General features: G+C 43.2%; 1 protein-coding gene across 1 annotated transcript in view; it reads left to right on the forward strand.

The window, feature by feature from the left end:
* Window positions 1–20,099, forward strand: part of klhl14 (kelch-like family member 14) — a 219,804-nt gene that overhangs the window by 196,151 nt on the left and 3,554 nt on the right. The window contains exons 6-7 of the mRNA XM_041190512.1: window positions 3,337–3,495; window positions 11,482–11,639. Of these exons, the coding sequence (XP_041046446.1) occupies window positions 3,337–3,495; window positions 11,482–11,639 (317 nt within the window). The remainder of the gene's footprint in view (window positions 1–3,336; window positions 3,496–11,481; window positions 11,640–20,099) is intronic.

The raw sequence follows: 20,099 nt of genomic DNA on the forward strand, positions 1-20,099 counted from the left end.
GCCGATTGTGGTAGAAAAGACGCTGAGGGACTTGGTGGCAGATTCGGACCCTGGGTGTGAGAAGGAGGAAATTACGGAGGTTAATGTGGATGGGAGTAGGATTTTCAGGAAGGAAGGGAATGTGCACATTCACCTGGACATCCCTGAAAAGAATAGGATTGTAGCTGGTAGGTCACGGAGAGGAGATGGAAGGTGATGCCAGGGACGTCAACAGTGATGGAGGAAAGTAAATGGGTGACTGGGGAGGGGAAAGGACAGGGGAGCAAAAGAAAAACTGTAATACCACCATGCTGGCTAAATCGAAATGAAAATGAGAGTTGTGATGGGCAAGATTAGGTGCTGCATGGGGTGTGATCATTGGGTGGATGGAGATGCAGGTCAGCTCTGATAGACAACTGAAAGAGAACCCCAGCAGGCAGCATTGAAAATGTTCAGGACATTGAGATGAGTGTGATAGGGGAAAGATCTGCATGCATGAAAGTGTGCTTACACAAAGCTCCAAAAGGCCCTGCCACACACACACTTCTCCCTCCAGAATCTCTTGTGGGCCCGCTGCTTGCAGCTTAACTTCTAGTGGGGCGGGTTGGGGGGGTGGGGTGGGGTGGTGGTGGGGGGCGTCAGTGGGAGGACTCGCGAAGCCTATCAATGAATTACACATTATTCAGTCAAAGTGCATATATTTCCAGATTGTAAAGTGACAAAACGTGTTCAGCCACGCAGCCAACTGTGATCAGAATTTCTTAACTTTTGAACATCTTAGACTTGTAGTTGCTGCCCTGACATCTGCAGCAGGGGTGCAGACAGACTGTGCAATGGTTGGTCCTGTTGCCTTTGATGACTTTGACATGGGTCCTCTGGAGACCCGAGACCTTGGGGGTCCTGGCTTGCTTTGGCTGTCCTCCTGTGGGCCACTTGCTCCCTCTGCAGTGACAGAGGATGAGGTTGAGGGGGTCACAGGCAAAGGGGACTCGGAGGTAGTGGACAGCCTCTGAGATTCCTGAATGGATGACCCAGGGGTGTCCAGCTGCCGCTCCTCCTCCCTCCAGGTGCTGGAGCCCCGGCCTGACTCCTTGAAGGGAAGGGCACCTGGGGAGATGTCAAGGTTCCCCTTTTCCCTCTCACTTCGCCACTGCAGGAACTCACCCATGGCTCCTGCGATGGAGTGCAGGTCTGCACACATTTCTGCATTCTGCTGGACCAGGGTTTCAATGGCGTCCACCATCCTCCCCATGAAGACCTCCATACACACATATGTGGGCAGTTTTCATCGGAGAACAGGCAGACACACTCCTCTGACTTGCATGCCACTGTATTGAGGGCTTCCAACAGCATTGCGTGGTGTTGCCCAGCCTTCTACTGACTCTCCACGATGAGTTGGAAGGCCAAATCCAGAGGTTCATCATCTGACTCAGACCCCTTCCCCAGCAATGCTCAGCTAAAAGAGGACAGCCTCTTGGAAGCTCAGCTAAAACTGCCTCCTCCTGCTGCAGACACATATCCGTGTGGTGACCACCAGATTGTGAACCTGAACCTGCTCTAGATCTAGGTTCCACCGAGGTGTGTGTCCCTGCGCTGGCGGAGTGTCTAGGTAAGTGCTGTGACAGGTCTTCCAGGCTGCTCATTTCCAGCTCTTCAATGGAGGAGGAGTCCTCTTGGCTGGAGGTGAGGGCATGGATGGAGCTGAGGGACTGGCTGGCTGAGGGTGTTGGTTGCTTGGCAGATTTCCCTGTGAACAAAAATAGAGGTAATTAGTGCATGTCAGTACAGTCTAAAGCAGGAGAGAGTACTCACATTTGCTTTGAGAGTAGGACGATGTGATGCAGGATCACCACAGGTGTTTGCTGTTGGCCTGACTGGCACTGCAGGCATGGTCCACATCCTCACCAGTCAGCGTGATGGCACACTCCTCAAAGTGAGTGAGAGGCCTAATGTGTGCCACTCCACCCCAAGTCTGGGACCTCTCCTTGCTGTTGTGAGCAGGCTTCTCCTGCATGAGAATGGATGGAGAGAGTGTGAGCAGGACACATGGCACTGCATGAGATGTTTGTGTGGTGAGCGGAGCCATGGACGGGATGAGGACGTGAGCTCCAGAGGATATGAGTCTGAGCAAGATGTGGGGGTGTGTGTGAGAGTTAGTGATGTTGCCCTTGAGGTGTGAGATGCCCATGGATGTGAAATGGGTTGAGAATGATGAATGACTTACCCTGGTGGAACGGAGGAGATCATTCATCCTCCTGCGGCACTGAGTGGCTGTCCTCTTTAGCAGGGCATTGATGCTGACCACCGCTGCCATCACCTCCCAAGCCGGATTGGTGATGTTGCTGCCCATCTTGCAGCCAGAGCCGGGGTAGAGGACATCATGGCGGGCCTCCACCACGTCCAAAGATGCTCAAGGGGCACATCATTAAACCTGGGGGCTGCAATCTTTTTGCATTTTAGAGCCATGTCTTCTGTGCAGCAGTCATGGGCTGGAAGCACTGAGAGGTGTGCGCCAAGTTGAACTTTAAATATGGCACCCGGCTTGATGAAGCGGCGAGGTGATGTCATGGCTGGCGAATGAGATTCCACCTGCCATCGAAAAGGCATATTTCCCAGGAATGCTTAAATAATGCGGCAGGATTGTTGGGACAATACAGTGTGCGAAGCTACCATTGCGACCAGTGGGTAAAATGTAATTTTTCCTGCTTGCTACTGCACTTAGTGCAAATCTGGGATGATTCTGCCCTAAGAGTAGTGAACAATTTTTAGTTTATGAGTATGATTTCTGACTTCTTGGATAATCAGCAAAAATGGATTATTAATTTAATCACTCAGTAGCTTGTGCAATTGCTGTAGAGAGCTGTTCTTGCAAATGCTAATATAAACAAAACTAGTTAATATAAGACAGTTCAGTTAGCCAGTATAGACATCATTAACTCCCAGGCATAGATTAGGTGGTAAATCTCAGACATTTCCTTGGCGAAAAGTTAAGTTGAAGAAGTTGAAGATTTAGCTGGTACCCTTAATAAATATACTGGTTACGATATCAATCCCACTGTTTTTACATAATATGCTCATATTAAATTACCATCATCATGATTTTAACAAAGGAATTATCTTGTTATTCTTAAATAACCAAACACTTCTGTTAAATTAGTGGACAGAGAAATTTGATTGTTTTCATTTTCATTGTTCCTATGATAGTATTTCTCATTGTAAATTCCAGGGAATTTACACCTAACTTTCATATTCCCAATGTTCAATGACAAAATACATTCCCTTAGTGTAACAGTCATCATATGTGAAGTCAGATAATTGTACAATAATAATAGTTTCAATGTTTATTATCACTTGCAGGAGGCGTTCATAATGGTGAATACGTGTCATGGCTCTACTGCTATGACCCAATAATGGATGTATGGGCCAGAAAACAGGACATGAACACCAAGCGGGCTATACACGTTCTGGCTGTGGTGAATGATCGTCTGTACTCTATTGGGGGAAACCATTTAAAAGGTGTGCTACTAGTGATGAAGGTACTGGAATTGGAACAGATTTTACATATGAGACAGACCACCACATTGGAAGCCCATTTATAGATCAGGCTGTTCAGTACTGAAATGGTGAATTGTAAAGCTTGTCATGATCCCCATGGGGGAACCATTAACCAAAGTAACCAAATTTAATAAACGATCCCCAAATGAAGAAATTACCAACAAGATTTAATTTTTGTAACTTTTAGGTCAGCACAAATCAGGATCAATGTAAATTAAACATGAATTAACAGGCAAGTTACACTCAGCACGAATTATAAATGACACATGGAATAGCAGATACAATAAAGACTGTCTCATGAGATTACAGACATTTGCATCACTTTGTGCACAAAAGTGGCACCACGTGCAATCTCGCAATCTGTCCAATTCAGCCTACAGCATGTCAGGTATCTACCTTTTCTCAAGCAATGGATTTGGTCCTTGGGTCACCGGCAACAGTAGCTCTACTCCTTCCAAGTTCTCTGGAGGCAGTCATCAGCCAAGAGGCACATTCCTGCTGATCTTCCTTAGCTAGGTTCATGACAGCCTTGATGGCACAGATACCCCAGCAACTCCTTTAACTCCTTTAAGATTCTTCATCCAAAGATTGGTGAGAATGTGGATGTCCGCAGGGAGTGGCTTAAGCAGATAGTAGAGATGCATTTAAGGGGATGCTAGACAAGTATATAAAGGAGAAGGGAATAGAGGGTCGCGATGATAGATCAGAAGTAGGGATTTCTGCTGATGATTGCACATTATTCAGCACCATTCATGACTCCTCAGATACTGAAGCAGTCTATGTCCAAATGCAGCAAGACCTGGACAATATCCAGGCTTGGCCTGACAAGTGGCAAGTAACATTTACGCTACACAAGTGTCAGGCAATGACCATCTCCAACAGGAGAGAATCCAACCATCGTCCCTTGAAGTTACCATCACCAAATCTCCCACTATCAACATCCTGGGGGTTACCATTGACCAGAAACTGAACTGGACTAGCAATTTAAATACTGTGGCTACAGGAGCAGGTCAGAGGTTAGCAATCATGTGAGTAACTCACCTCCTGACTCCCCAAAGCTTGTCCACCATCTACAAGGCAAAAGTCAGGTGTGTGATGGAATACTAACCACTTGCCTGAATGAGTGCAGCTCCCACAACACTCAAGAAACTTGACACCATCTGGGACAAAGCAGCTCACTTGATTGGCACCACATCCACAAACATTAATCCCCTTCACCACCAATGCTCCTTAGACAACACCTTCCAAACCTGCGACCACTACCATCTAGAAGGGCAAGGGCAGCGGATAGATGGGAATACTGCCAACAGGAAGTTCCCCTCCAAGTCACTGACCATCCTGACTTGGAAATATATCACTGTTCCTTCATTGTCGCTGGGTCAAAATCCTGAATCTTCCTAAAAGCACTGTGGTGTACCTACACCATATGGATTGCAGCGGTTCAAGAAGGCAGCTCACTACCACCTTCTCAAGGGCAATTAGGAATGGGCAATAAATGCTGACCTAGCCGGAGAAGCCCACATCCCATGAATGAATTAAAAAAAAGTATTGCCAGGTTACATTAATCAGTATTTCTCATTATCCAAGAAATTTAAACTGAGCTCTTTACAATTGATGCAAACTCTTAAAAGTCCTTTTCCAACATTCTTATAAACAATTGCAGATTCCCTAGGCATTATAAAGAAATTACAAATTTTCTTACTTTATGGCTTCTGTTCAAAGTTCATCACAAGCCTGAAACAGCTTCTAAGTATATTTATACTGCTACCAGATCAGCTGTACCTTTGCATATGGCCAGAGGATGAAATGATGTTTTGCCTATGGAGTTCAGCTCTGCCTTGAAACATACGCCTAGCTATATATTAAAAATCTTGAGACTATGAACACACCCTGTTCAAAAAGTTTACTTTTTGATATCCTGACTTTTCAGTTATGATTTTATGGTAATAATGGAACCTCCCTACGCATACATTTGTAATGAAAAATGCTATTGAAGGGGGTACCAGTGTTTTAAGGTAACATGAAAATCTTACTGCCTGCCATGACTAGTGGTGCTGTGACATCAGTTGTTCAGCTTCACCCACCATTATCCTTTTGGTTTTCAAATAACAATGGGCAGGATTTTTAGTTCGGTGGGCGTCCGTGACCGGTGGTCTCAGGAGCATCTGTGCAAAGGATCCCCAACCATGATCGGCCCCCGACTGTGATTTCACACTGGCTGGCCAACTAATGACCAACCAGCGTGAAAGGCATGCTGAAAGACTCAGTGCTGCCAGGGTAGGGGCGAGAGGGGGATGAGCGCTGAGGTCAGCGCAGGCATGGGGAACCACAGAATGAAAGCTCCCTCAAGGCAGTGAGCTGCCTCAGGGAGCTGAATAATTTAAATGCAAAGAATAAAGATTTTAAAAACTCTTTAGAAAAAAATGCCCCACACGTCAGAATCAGTCTCCAGAACATTTGGATGATTAAAATTCTGTTCAAACATTTTTTTTTAAATTAGTATAGGAAACCTCATCCCACCCCTGAAAAATCCACAGGCCGCCTGACTAATTCGCCTACCCGCTGACTGTAACGTTAGATGGGCAACAAAAATTCTCAGTTGATTACTACTTTAATGGCTTTTTAATTGTTGCCCGGTACGCTGCCAACTCTCGCACACACCCGCCAACTGAAATATCACATGAGTGCGTGATGCCATTGGGACGTTCATTCAACATCATCATTTGTTATTTTGCGCTTGATCATGTCGGGCATATTCTCGCATGCCGAGCAAAAAATTCTGCCCAATGTTCCATTTATCTGTCAATTTTGGAATTTCCCTGTAGGTTAAAAACAATATCTTGTAAATTTGTCTATTTTCCGGAATTCCCATTCCATCCCTGTTTCCGACAATTTTTGCTAGTGCAGGATAAGGGTGTGAGTAGCGAGCCTGCATGCAGCATTCCCAACCTTGCTGGCTCCATTGCGGGGATGGACATTTCAAAACCCCAGTTTAATGGAATCAGGCCATGTTTTCACATTGATACAATGCCCTGACATCTGCTGAGCATTGGGCTGAATTTTACGAGGAGCTGGCTAAAATGTTGCGGGGGATGGGATGCTGGTGGGCTGGTGGGAAATGCGCCGAGGGGAACATCATCTGCCCTGCAGCCTTTTAACATCCAACAGAGGCATATGGTGTGGATTAAACTATGGCGGTCTCACCAGGTGTCCAGCTGACAGACCCCGATGGTGGCGGTGGGAATTAAGAGGCTAATTTGGGTGGGAAAGATGAAGGGTGGGGGGTGTTGTGTAAAACCAGTGAGCCCAGAGGGCCAGTGAAGGTGGGATCCCTCATTGCCCCCCAACAGCCCATGCAGGGAGACCTAGCAGGTTGGCCATTTGGCGTGGACTTCTCCCAGTACCAGTTAAATCCTGGTGGTGACTGGATGAGGCCCTTAAGTGGGAAATAATTGCCCACTTAATGGCCTCAGTTGGCCCACTAGCATGCAGGCTACCTGACACCACCCCACTAGTGGTATAATTGCAGGGGTGGGTGGGTCAGCGGTGGGCAGGCTGCTGAATTTAACAAACCTCCCACCTTCAAACCCATCTTTTGGGGGGGGGGGGTGCAGGTGTAAAATCCAGCCCTTTGAAGCACTCTTCCAGTATTCACTAGGCACGGAACCAGTGAGCCATGTTATAAAACTGGCAAGTCTTTGAAATACCTGTCTTTTGTCATAAAAAGGTCAATCAGACATATCCGGCGAAAAGCCCACTGAAAAAATCTTTAATACATTAACACCTCTTAAGCTTGTCCAAAAAAATGCACAGGAATTGAAAAACCACTTCAAAGAAAGATAAAGCTATTATAATCTCATAAACTGTCAATCAAACAAAACTAGCAGTACTCTTTGCAGCTGCGTAAACAACCCCCGGCCAGAGTCCATTAGTCATTCTTGGAGTTCTGCCAAGCATTCATAATAAGGCCACCAGTCAACTGTAACAATAGAAGCAAACTGAACAGACCGCAGACACCTGTTTCATTAAGTAGCAGCTTCATTGGTATCAAACAGCCGGTGATTTTATGTAATCAATAAATTTTGCTACAACCTCATTCCATTAGTCCTATTTTCATTTAATTTATAATTTTTTGATGAAAATCTTTGCAATTAATATGATTTCATAATAGATTTCATGGACTTACCTCAGATCATTTGGCATCTTGTCAGCACCATGACGGATGGAAGATCAATTAGAATTGTAAAAACTACTTTTATATTGATAGTGCCCCATCAGTGGGTATGACGCTCTTGCATAATCCTGCTGCTGCCAGCACACATTCAGAATAAAGGAATATAACACTCCACTGCTGAAAGGACAATCAACTGAATTTTCTTGGGTCCCAGAGCTGGTCCAAAATATAAGCCTCTTTATTTTTGGTCCAGCTGTTAATCTAGTAGGAACAACTGGCACCATGGTAAAGATAAGATGCAACAATATACCATGTAGGCTGTAAGCTATATACACTGGTGTCACTCTCTTAGAGCCCTGGCCTACAATATTGGCAAAATATAGAATCATAGAATAGAATCATTGAACGGTTACAACACAGAAGGAGGCCATTTGACTCTTCATGTCTATGCCAGCGCTAAGCAAGAGTAAGTCAGCAACTCACCTGCCTTTTCCGCATAGCCCTGCATTTTTTTTCTCTTTGGCTAATTATCCAATTCCCTTTGGATAGCCAAGATTGAATCTGCCCCCATCACATTATCTGGCAGTGCGTTCCAGATCCTAACCCACTTGTAAAAAATCTTTCCTCAAGTTGCCTTTGTTTATTTTGACAATGGAATCATATAATCAAAACAGTTTGAAGAAAATTGGTAACAGAATTCAGTAGTGCATTCAACAACAACAGCTGCCTGCTGTACTCGTAACTCTAGAGTGCATTGCTACTTTAGTATCTTGTAGCTGCATATTTACTAAATCTAACAAGGTAATGTATTAAGCGGGAAGGTAAAAACAATTTCAATTCTTTTCCTTTTTTGTTATATATTTTTCAATGATTCCCTCCTTAGATTCTCTCCCCTCTCCCAGTGTATACCATTTCCTGTGTAGACAACCTGCTGTCAGACCTTTGTTAATACAATGTACCAAACACTTCTTTATCAATACTGCCTTGAAACAAGCTTTTGGAGATGTGCAAGAAAGCTCCCCTGGTAATTTATCCACACCTTTTTAATAATTATTTCCTGTCAAAGATTAGAAATTTACCACATGTTCAAGCCTAAGTATGCTAACAGAACAAGGCTCTCCTGAGTCAATCTGCTCATGGGGCTGATGCAGGAGGCCAGAAAGAAAATAAAAAGTTAATGATACCATACAAATGAAAGGTAGAATTTCTACCTTAGTGCAGTTATTACTGACTAGGACACTGCCAAATTAGTGCTTGACATAGGTACCTCTTTCAAGATAAGACCACATCGATAGCTGGAATTTTGAGCTGTCCCTGATCTATTAACTTGAATAATTCAATCCATTTCAATATTTTTGACTCAATTCTGCAGGTCCATAAATGTATTTCAATTATGTACTCCGAGCTTAAGGTATCACCTTATCAGAAAATGTACCCAATAAAATTGATTCTTGAAAGGACGTTTATGGTACACATTAACAGTAATTATTACTCTTTTCAAAACAGGAAGGCATGTAGATTGATGAAGATTAAATAATTTTTTAAAATTATTTATTCAGATATATAAACCAGCAAATAAGGAAGAGAAAATATTGAGGACATTGAAAACAATGAGCATATAAGAAGGTAGCAAGAGCATAAATTATTTAAGGCAAGAGGTGCTAATGTGCAAATGGAATTCCCCTGCTTTGCAGTGGGAGAAAAGCACAGGGCTAACGATTGAATTCTGTTAACCCTCTATACCAAGGGAATAATTTATTAATATTTGTATGAATATGTTAACAGCTCTGAATTTTTGTGGACTTTCCTTTGATGAAATGTTGGCAAAAACTCTCAAGAAACAGCACAAATGGCCATTTTTAGCCATTTACTGTTTCTCAAGGATTCAACCACTCCCACTGGTGAATTCTCACAGAAATTTCATAGAATGATACAGCACTGAAGAAGATTCGGCCCACCATGGCTGTACTGGTGCCAATTAATCCAACTCCCCTACTCATTCCTCATAGACCTGCACATTTTCCCCCTTCAAGTATTTATCCAGTTTCCTTTTGGAAGTTAGTATTAAACCAACTTTCACCACCCTTTCAAGCAATACATTCCACAAAATAATTCACTGTGTGATTTTTCTCCCTCATGTCACCTCTGGTTCTTTTGCCAATCACCTTAAATCTGTGTCCTTCAGTTACTATTTGTCTGCCACTGGAAAAAAGTTTCTCATTATTTACTCTAGCAAGACCATTTATGATTTGAACACCACAATAAGATTTTTCCTTAATCTTCTCTGCTGTAAGAACACACCATTTCTCTACTCTCACAATGTAACTGAAGTCTTTTATCCCTGGTACCATTCTAGTAAATCTCCTCTGCACCCCACTTAAGGCAATGACATCCTTCCTAAAGGGTGGTGCCCAGTATTAGCCACATTATTCCAGATGGAGCCTAGCCATTAATTTATAAAGAATTAGCATACCATCCTTTTGTATTCCATGGCTTTATTAATAAAGCTCAGGATTCAGTATGTCGTTTTAACAACCTTCTCAACTTATTCTGCCACCTTCAAAAACTTGGTCTCTGTTCCTGCAACACCTTCAAAATTGTAGCATTTAGATTATATTGCCTGTCCTCATTCTTCCTGTCAAAATGCATCACTTCTCATTTCTCTATTAATTTTCATCTGTCATGTGCCTGCCCATTTCACTAATCTACAACCTCCTGGATTCTTCTCACTGTTTACTACATTTTCTAGTTTTGTGTTATCTACCAGCTTTGCAATTCTATGTTATATACAGAGTCCAAGTCATTAATATATATCAACAAGAGCACTAGTTCCAACATCAGCCCCTGAGGACACCACTGCGTACTTCCTTCCTGTCTACTTAAAGGAGGCTGGGAAGAGTTACTAAGAACCAAATTCTCCATAAGCACTTTAGTTACTAAGTAATTTCGCCTCCATATCTAGTCTGCATTTGTGTTTCGATCCATTGTGATCAATATACCCTCTTTATACCTTTTTATAGTGCGCACCAATTTGTTTAGATGTGCGGGTCCTTTAAATAGTTCTGTGTGGCCACGCATGCATGTTAAGTTAAAAGGGCCAACTTATGCATGGCCTCCACAGGAACTTTCAGGTTGCAGCTGCATAGCTTAGGGGGAACATAAAATAGCATTGGCCTGTTAACTCATTAAGAAATTAATGCTTTCTTTCATCTGAGAGTGAATCCAGAGATATCCAAGTTGGGAAAATTAGTACCAGCTTTGTTTACTGATTTTATTTCTTAGGTGGTCAAAGAACTGATTCTATGCAACTAAACAAAGTCACTTTCAAACATGTGACGATCCCACTCTCCCCTCACGATATGCATGAGAGCAACTATAGCTGCAGATAAATTAGTGGTCCTCTGTAGGAGTGAAACCTAATGTAACTGAAAATATTGAATATGGCCACTATGAAGTAAAGGAAAGCTGGGGAAGACTTCTTCTGTGTGTTATGTGTAATTAAATCATAAATTCTTGATTGAGGATTTTGTTGCACCTAACACACCTCTTCCATCAATATTTTTAGTTTATTTTTTCAATTTGAAAGCAATTGTCATACCATCCCTTCTGTTTTAAGTAGAAGAATATGACTAATTTGGACCAATAATTAGGTGAGCCCAGAGTATTTTATACACCTTTTTTCTTTACGAGCAGTGTTGAAGTAAGCAATAACTGTATCAAGTTAAACTGTTCCCAGCTCATTATTTTGATTCAAACTGCTTCTTTTGGTCCAGGTTTCTCACATCTTGATGTTATGCTCGTTGAATGTTATGACCCTAAAGGTGATCAATGGAACATTCTCCAGACTCCTATCTTGGAGGGTCGCAGTGGTCCAGGCTGTGCAGTACTAGACGATAATATTTACCTTGTTGGTGGCTACAGCTGGAGTATGGTGAGGCGGATTTGATACAATATTTTTATAATATTTCAATGATAATTGTGTTGTGTAATTACAAATCATACATACAAGGCAGCAGCTCTGAACAATAGCTTGTATTTTTTCATTGCCTATCCTTTGCTATCAAAGCCTACCACTTCAAACTTGCAAGTCAAATTAATGCTTCCTTGCCAGATTAGAACATTTCCTTTCTTTCCTGTTGCCAGATGCAGTAACACCCACTTAATTTCATGTATATCAGTATATTACATCCTTCAATTTAAATTTGTAAGTTTATTATATAAGCTTATGAAATTCGGTTTTGGGTTGGGTTCCTGGGCTTCTTGTGGATAACTCCTTCCACTCTTGGCTCCATCAATTATTTTAAGTGCTAGTGACAAATCACTTTAGATAGAATCTATCTAGGCATTACCACACTGATGGATGTGGCCAGGGTAACTCTCAAGTCGAGAAGAGTACAGAATCACCAGTTTCTGTACTAGATACATCCAAAAGAAAAGCCTTTTAAGACTGAAATTGTTTTTTTCCAGGCATGGGTTGATACTGCCTTCCCCCATTATTTGGACTGGTGAGAGGTCTCTCAGTTGGCACTCACCACCCTGGCCATTTTTTTTTAGGGATCTTCGGTGTAATATTTCAATAATACTCTTGTGGACTACTTCAAATCAGAAATGCAAAAGGCAGCATTTCTAAACAGATAGTTTTTAGCTAGTTCTTGCTTGCAGTTTCTTCATCTGAATGCAACAATGGTCAAAGCATCCAAATGTAAGGAATCTTGTATAGTGAAAGAAATAGAGAACTGAATAAAGCACTGAAGTAACCACATCTAGGTCTCTTTTTCCATAATTAAATCTACATATTCAGACAATATTCAGGTGGATAAACTTTTATATATGAAAGTCTGAAGGGCTGGTTTGATTTAAAGTGGGCCTTTTGAATGAACAGCACCTGTTGCTTCCAATGCAGGCAGCAGTCAAACTTTGTACTACTTGCTACTTTAAATGATTCCAGCATTCAGACAGTGCTAAGTGTACTGTGAAGTGGCTGCACACCTGAACAGGCTGCACAAAGTAAAGCCAGCCTGCAACTTTTAATAAGAAAGTGCACTGTGGCTGGAGTGAGTGCTGTTCTAAATGTGATTTTGAAATGGCAATTCTCTGTAATGGCACTACGTGGCCACAAGATTTTCTGTTGCTGCCTCGGTTAGGAGATAGAGGAGGAAAGATGTCATCTATCTTCAGGGGGCCAGGAGGCCCTCGAGGCAAACCTTACAAAGGCAGTGGGACCAGAAAACCAGAAAACTGGTCAATGCCAAGGCTCTATCTTTGAGCACCTAGATCCAGTACTGCAAAAAGTTGAATGGCTTCACATGAATGGTCAAGGTCAGTGAGTGCACTTTCAAATACCATATCCCACCAACTGCCTCAAGAGCCTCACACGCAGTTCAATGCACCAGACCCCCTTTGTTCACCAACAATCTCTATCAATCACTACTCAGACCCCATTTTCATAGCTTCACCTCACTTTCACACACTTAGCACTGCTGCAACCCTCCTACCCACATCTCACAGCTTGAAAGTACTGTCAGCTCTTCAATTATGACAATCACATCACCCAAGCGCATTACCCCACCTTCACTGACTCCTTCCCTCTCTCCTGCAGAACAAGGTGGTGTATAACCAGAGGCAGCAGCACCTAACCGGCACGGCTCCATATCCTTACCCTGAAGGAGGAGACGGTAATTGCCGCCATTAAAGTGACCATGACTGAGGCCATGAGACATGGCGGGGCTCAGATTACTAATTCTACTTCTCACATTCACCTTCCCTCATCCCACAATTTGACTTACAAGCTGGAGAGGGTGTAGGGATGCACCTCTAGTTTCCACACCCCCACCCCTTTTCCTGACCACAGCCTTACCCTTGCACCTTTCTGGTGCCCAAGAACAGGCATCAGCTCAGATACTGACACTGCACATATAGCAGATAGCTTAGGACTTGCATGTGGTGAGACACCGGGTGCCTGCATCCAAGTAGGGGACAAAGATTATGTAGGTGACAGCACCCATAGGACAAGTTTGCACACAAGTTCTGCTGCAGAGGATTCAAATGAGGACTTTAGAAAACTGATGGGAATGAACAATGACATGCATGGTGCATTGGCAAGCCTGCCTAAAAGTCTGCAGTCAAAGTCAAGGAGCATGGAGGAGTCAGGCATCAACGCGACACAGGAGCACATCCTTGCCAGTGTGGAAGTGGCGGCCAACTCCATTAGCACACTTGTTCACCTAATCAAGGTCTGATCACCAATGTCTCAGTTTCCATTGCAGCACAGACAGAAGCCACCCAATTCACCCACCTGAGACCCAGGATCAATGAGGGGCCCCAGCTCAAAGGCGAGTGAGGGTAGGATGGAGGTCACAGCGTGCAGATCATGGGAGGGGAATTGGAGGCAAGGGCCAGGGTATTTTAGCAGCCCCTGTTCTCAATGCCAGCTCCCTTGGTCAAGCACTGAGTGCCTGCAACAAATCTGACCTGTTTGCTTTTCGGGCTTCCTACAGGCACAGGCAATAAGGCGGTGGAGTCCTCACCCATCACCCTACCGCCCAATTAATTGCCCCCCACCTCCAAACTCATTGTTGGTGAGTGGGGTGGGGGTTAAATTCCACCCATTGTTTCCCACTGATTTTCAGGTAGGAGAATTGCTCCCTCAACATCCTGGGAGGACATGGTCTCCTATGCAGAGCCCTTCTCCTCCTCCTCCTTCTGTAAGCAGCTGGTCCTGCTCTATGTCACCTCTGCTCATTTTCCCTGTCATACTGTAGTCTAAGGGGAAAGCATACCATGCCACACATGTCTGGAAGCAAATAGTTTGTGTCAAATCCTTGAAGCCACACCACAAAATTGCGGTTTTTTTTTATTCATTCATGGAATGTGGGCCTTGCTGGCTAGGCCAGCATTAATTGCCCATTCCTAATTGCCCTTGAGAAGGTGGTGGTGAGCTGCCTTCTTGAACCGCTGCAGCCCCTGTGGGGTAGGTACCCTCACAGTGCCGTTAGGGAGGGAGTTCCAGGATTTGACCCAGCAACAGTGAAGGAACGGCAATATATTTCCAAGTCAGGGTGGTGAGTGGCTTGGAGGGGGACTTCCAGATGGTGGTGTTCCCATGGACCTGCGCTGCCCTTGTACTTCTAGATGGTAGTCATCATGGGTTTTGTAAGGTGTTATTTAAAATTAAACGATTGCTGTATATTTCGGTGATGATGTGTACCAGGTTTAGATCAGTCTGTTATAAGCAAAAACAAGGAATTGGCAGCTCTTTTTAGCCTTAAGGGCATCACATATTCACTGGCATCTCACTCACTGCCAGCTCAAGGGACATCACCATTCCCTCTCTCTCACACACCCCCTCACATCTCCATCTGGCCTCATCTCCACTGGAGACTGTCTCCTCAGCTCTCACACTGTTGTGGCCACTTGCACTGATCAACATGTGCCCCTACACACACCCTGGGATACCCTCCCTTCCCCAGTACTGCCCTTGTCCTGTGGCCTCTTCCCTTGTCTGAGACCACTTCTCCCCTTTCCCGAAGCAAGCCATAGCCCTGCAGCTGTTGAAAAGCCACCCCTATCTTACGGCTGGTCTGGTAGATAGAGATCTGCCGCGAGCCCCCAAAAAGTGATGTTATCTGCCTGCAAAGTGTGGCGCTGGTGACGGTGAGGGCTGACTGAAGCAAGGTAGGCAAACAAATCTCAAAGTCCTGGACGAAGTGCAGCTTGCCAGGTGCACGTTGCTAATGCACTGTTGTGAATCATGCTGATGTGCCCGGATAATTCACCTTGGGGGATGATTCCAGCAAGCTGGGCTTATAATGAGGGGCTAAAGTATTGAAATTAGGTTCCTGATGTGCAGCAGCAGAGAATGCGGCCTGCCATTGACAGATAGAGCGGACGATTGCAAACTGGTTTCACGACAGCATAAATCCGATTTTTGACCTTCTCACCATATTGTCTGCTCATGGCGCCAAACACGCCCACACCAACTTGAGCAGAAAATTCCACCCTAGGAGTCACAGGGAGTGAAATTCAATTCCAGCAGATTGGAAAACAGCTGATAGTGGTTCGGCACTCGATTTACTTTCTATTCATCTCAATGATAATGCAAATCATAGAGTTATAACAGGAAACTAATCCACTGTGTCCTGTCTTATAGCCCCATCACATTTGAAGTTTATCCCAACTAGATTTCAGGCCATTACTGTAAATGACAAAAAACTAAATGAGGAACAATCCAGTCCAGCATCTTGGTTGGCTGTAATATCTGGCCTTATTTCTGTAAGATATTTATAACAAGAAAACCTTTTTGAATTGTGCATTGTGCTTAATCTGCAGTCTTTGCGCCACCTAGTGTTATTTAACAGGTATTGCCAAATGATTTGGAACACAACGACCTGAATTTTACCCTTGGCAGACGCACCCAATCGGCAGGCCCAGGAGCAGTTGGGAAACCGACTGCCGACCGCAATGGGCCCCCGACCGCAATTTCACGCTGGCTGGCCGTTAGCGTGAAAAGTGCACTAAAATGCTCAGCGCTGCCATGGTGGGGGCAGGAAGAGGGTGGGTGATGACATTTCCGCGGGTGAGGGTGAACGCTGAGAGAAAGCTCCCTGAAGGCAGACAGCTGCCTCAGGGGGCTGGGGACCTGCAAAAGCTGAAATAAATATTCTAAAAGCTGAAGAAAGTGTCCATGCATCACAATAAATCACCTGAAAATATAGCTGATAAAAATTGTGTCCACAGAAATTTATTTTTTTTTTATTTTATTTCCTCACGGAAATTTCATCCCGCCCTTGGAAGAGGTTTGATGAAAAATGCAAAGGCGCCAGTCGGATTTGCCCATCTGCCAACCATAAGGTTGGACAGGCCATGAAAAATCGGAGTTAATTGCACTATTAATGGATTCACCAAATATTCCCTGTGTGCAGGAAGGTTGATGGTGTTCGGAGACTTTTGAAAAGAGATAAGCTGCAATAAATGTGAATATTGTGGATAAAAGTATTTTAAAAATGTGAATATAAAACAGAAGCAAATTTCATATTACAAACTCAAGGACAGCTATCATTCAAGGGTTTGCCAGATTTTTAAAATTTCTTTCCATGACGCTCTATGACCCGTAATGATGCCTCAGTGTATATTACTGAAAATAGAGCTCAGTCATGTTCTTAAAATGCTATTCCAAAAGGTGTATTCATCATACTGAGCATATATACCTTATTTAAGATGAATTCTAGTGGCAGACTTCCCCATTTTATAGTGAAAACTTAATGTACTTAGAAGGATCCGACATGATATATCATTAAAAATGTCCACATCCATGTCTTCTTCTCTAATTGCTGCTTTATGGGTATCTGTTGGATCCTGTACCCTGGTTTTTTGGCTCTTAAGGATCTTGGTTGCACGCTTGTTTTGGGGTGACCAAATTGGTACCAGAGACAAAGAAGATCAGTGCGTCGTTTTTAAAAGAAACATATTCTGGTTATTTACAAAAGGAACTCAGCAGCTACACTTGTGTGCTTACAACTCAAAACACTTCATACTCTAACTCAAGACTACTGACTACAGAGGTAGCCCACGCTACTCTGCTATTGGGTATCAGGATCATGTAATCTTCCATTACAACATTTGTCTTAAAGGTATATTACACATCAGATTGCTACATCCCTCCCCCTTTACTCAGAAATACATTTTACAACTTTTCTCAAAATATCAAATTTTTCACACATAAATAATTTACAAAGTCAGTCTTTCATGGGGTTTCCTTATGCATGTTGAATGTCTCAGCTCTACAGCTTCTGATATTTTATCTGGAACCTCCTTCACTGGAGTCATCTGAGCATCTGGCTCTGCAAATCTGTTTCCTCAGCTCTTTCAGGTATGTCGACCCTTCAGATACACCTATACTCAGTTGGGTTCTTTCAACAGGAGATGTTGACTCAGTCACACAAACACCGGTGGAATCATTTCTGGGTATTTTGTTTCTCCTCTCCTTTTATGATCCACATGTCTCCGTATGACTCGGTCTTCCACATTCACGTGGTGGGGAAGAGGTCCAGTTACTGTGCTTATTTCACCAAGAAACCATGTTGGTCTTTCTCTAAAATTCTTCACATATACCTTCTCTCCTACATTAAATGTCCTGTCATGACTGCCAGTCATGTCCAATTTTCTGACTTCTCTCACTTCTTTCAACCATCCCCCCAAGTTTGGCATAATTAGGCTCAATCTCAATCGGTGACGGCACTTCATCAATAATTCTGCAGGTGTGACACCTGTTGTTGTATGAGGGGAGGTTCTATAATGGAAAAGAAAATGTGCTAGTTTAGTCGTTATAGAATCTCCAGGCAATTTCTTCATACCAGATTTGAATGTCTGAACTGCTCTCTCAGCTTGTCCATTTGAAAAAGGGTGGAATGGTGAAGTTTTTACATGAGTAATACCATTGAGGCTGATAAATCGGCGAAATTCAGCACTCATAAATACCATTCCATTGTCTGATACAACCACTTCAGTTAGTCCGTTGATTGCAAAACTTTGCCGTAGCTTGTCAATTGTAGCAGAGGATGTCGGCGACTTCACTTCATATATGTCCATCCATTTGGAGTGAGCATCGATGATAAGTAGAAACATTAAGTTTTCTGTTTCTTCATCCGTCCCAGATCACCATAAATAGCTGCGTGCTATTGCCTTCATTCAGGAAATTCCTGGATGTGCACTGTAAAGTTCAGATAACAATGGCTTTCAAACTTTTGGAGGAACAATCACTCGTGCTCCCCACAATAAGATATTTCCAGGCTGGTTATTTCGTATCTTCTCTGGAAATATGTTTCATTTCATCATATTCCTGTTCTTGTGACTAACCTTGAAGAACTTGTTCTCGTACTTTGGATAAGACTGGGTCTCGACTTGTCCAATCTCTAATCTGTCTAGCACATATTGGTGATGAATCCAGGAAGTTCAATAATAAAATGAATGCTTGATGAATTGGAACATCCTTATCGTTTACTTGCATAGGCAAACGACCAAGTGCAGCAATGTTTGCAGTTTGACTTCCAGGTCTATGAATTAAAATATACTTATACGCTGCCAAGATCAATGCCCATCATTGTATTGTTACTGAGGCTATAGGTGATATAGCCTTGTCTTCGCTGAACAATTCCAGCAAGAGCTTGTGGTCCGATATGATAGTAAAATGACGACCATGTACATACTGGTGAAATTTCTTAGCATCAAAGATGATTGACAGGCCTTCCTTTTCTATCTGTGAGTATCCCCTTTTCTGCTGTATTGATTGTTCTCTATACATATCCTATAGGCCATTCTGATCCATCATTCATTCGATGGGCGAGCACTGCTTCTACTCCGTAGCAGATGCGTCACATGTCAACACCAACTCTTTCTTCAGGTCAAAATGTATTAGAAGGGTAGATGATTGCAACAACTGTTTCACTTTTGTGAAAGCTTCTTCTTGTGGTGTTTACCAAGACCATTGCCGGTTTTTCTTGCACAAATAATACAGTGGTGTCAGTTCTGTCGAAAAATTAGGTAAGAACCGTCTATAGTAATTGATCATCCCCAAGAATGACTTCAGTTTGGACGTATTCTTTGTGCTGGTGCCTCTCTAATGGTTTTCTCTTTTTCCTCAACTGGATGTAAGCCTTGTGAATCTACCTTGTGACCAAACTGGTTACCTCTTTCCCTTGGAATGTGCACTTTTCTTTTTTCAAACACACTCCCACCTGCAAAAAATATTTCAAAACTTCTTCCAAGTTTACCAACTGTTCTTTTTCAGTGAGTCCTGTCACCAGAACATCATCTAAATAAACTACAACATGGGGCAGTCCCGTAGTAAATTTTCCATGGTTTTTTGGAATATGGCATACGGTGAAGATACGCCAAAAGATAAACGGGTATATTGGAACAACCCTTTCTGCGTATTAATGGCGACAAACCTCCAGGAGGCCTTCTCTAATTCCAATTGTTGATAAGCATGACTCATATCAAGCTTTGTGTAGGCAATTCCGCCTGCCAGTTTAGCATACAAGTCTTCAATTTTTGGTATTGGGTGACTATCCAACTTAGCTACTTTATTGACTGTTAATTTATACTCCCTACAAATTCGAATGCTTTCGTCAGATTTGAGAACAGGTACATTTGGTGCTGCCACTCCGAAAACTGCACTGATTGTATCACTCCCAATTTTCCTAATTTGTCTCATTCGGCGTCTACCTTTTCCCACATTGCATAAGGTACTGGTCTTTCCTTCATGAATCTGGGTGTTGCCTCGGGATCTACATGAATTTTTGCTTGTAGCCCCTCAATCTTTCCAAATCATCCTTGAAGACTGAAGCATATTTTTGTAGTAGCTCTGATAGCACACTAGTTCTCAGTTGGAAGA

Source organism: Carcharodon carcharias, chromosome 6 (genome assembly GCF_017639515.1).
Source record: "Carcharodon carcharias isolate sCarCar2 chromosome 6, sCarCar2.pri, whole genome shotgun sequence".
Taxonomy (NCBI): domain Eukaryota; kingdom Metazoa; phylum Chordata; class Chondrichthyes; order Lamniformes; family Lamnidae; genus Carcharodon; species Carcharodon carcharias.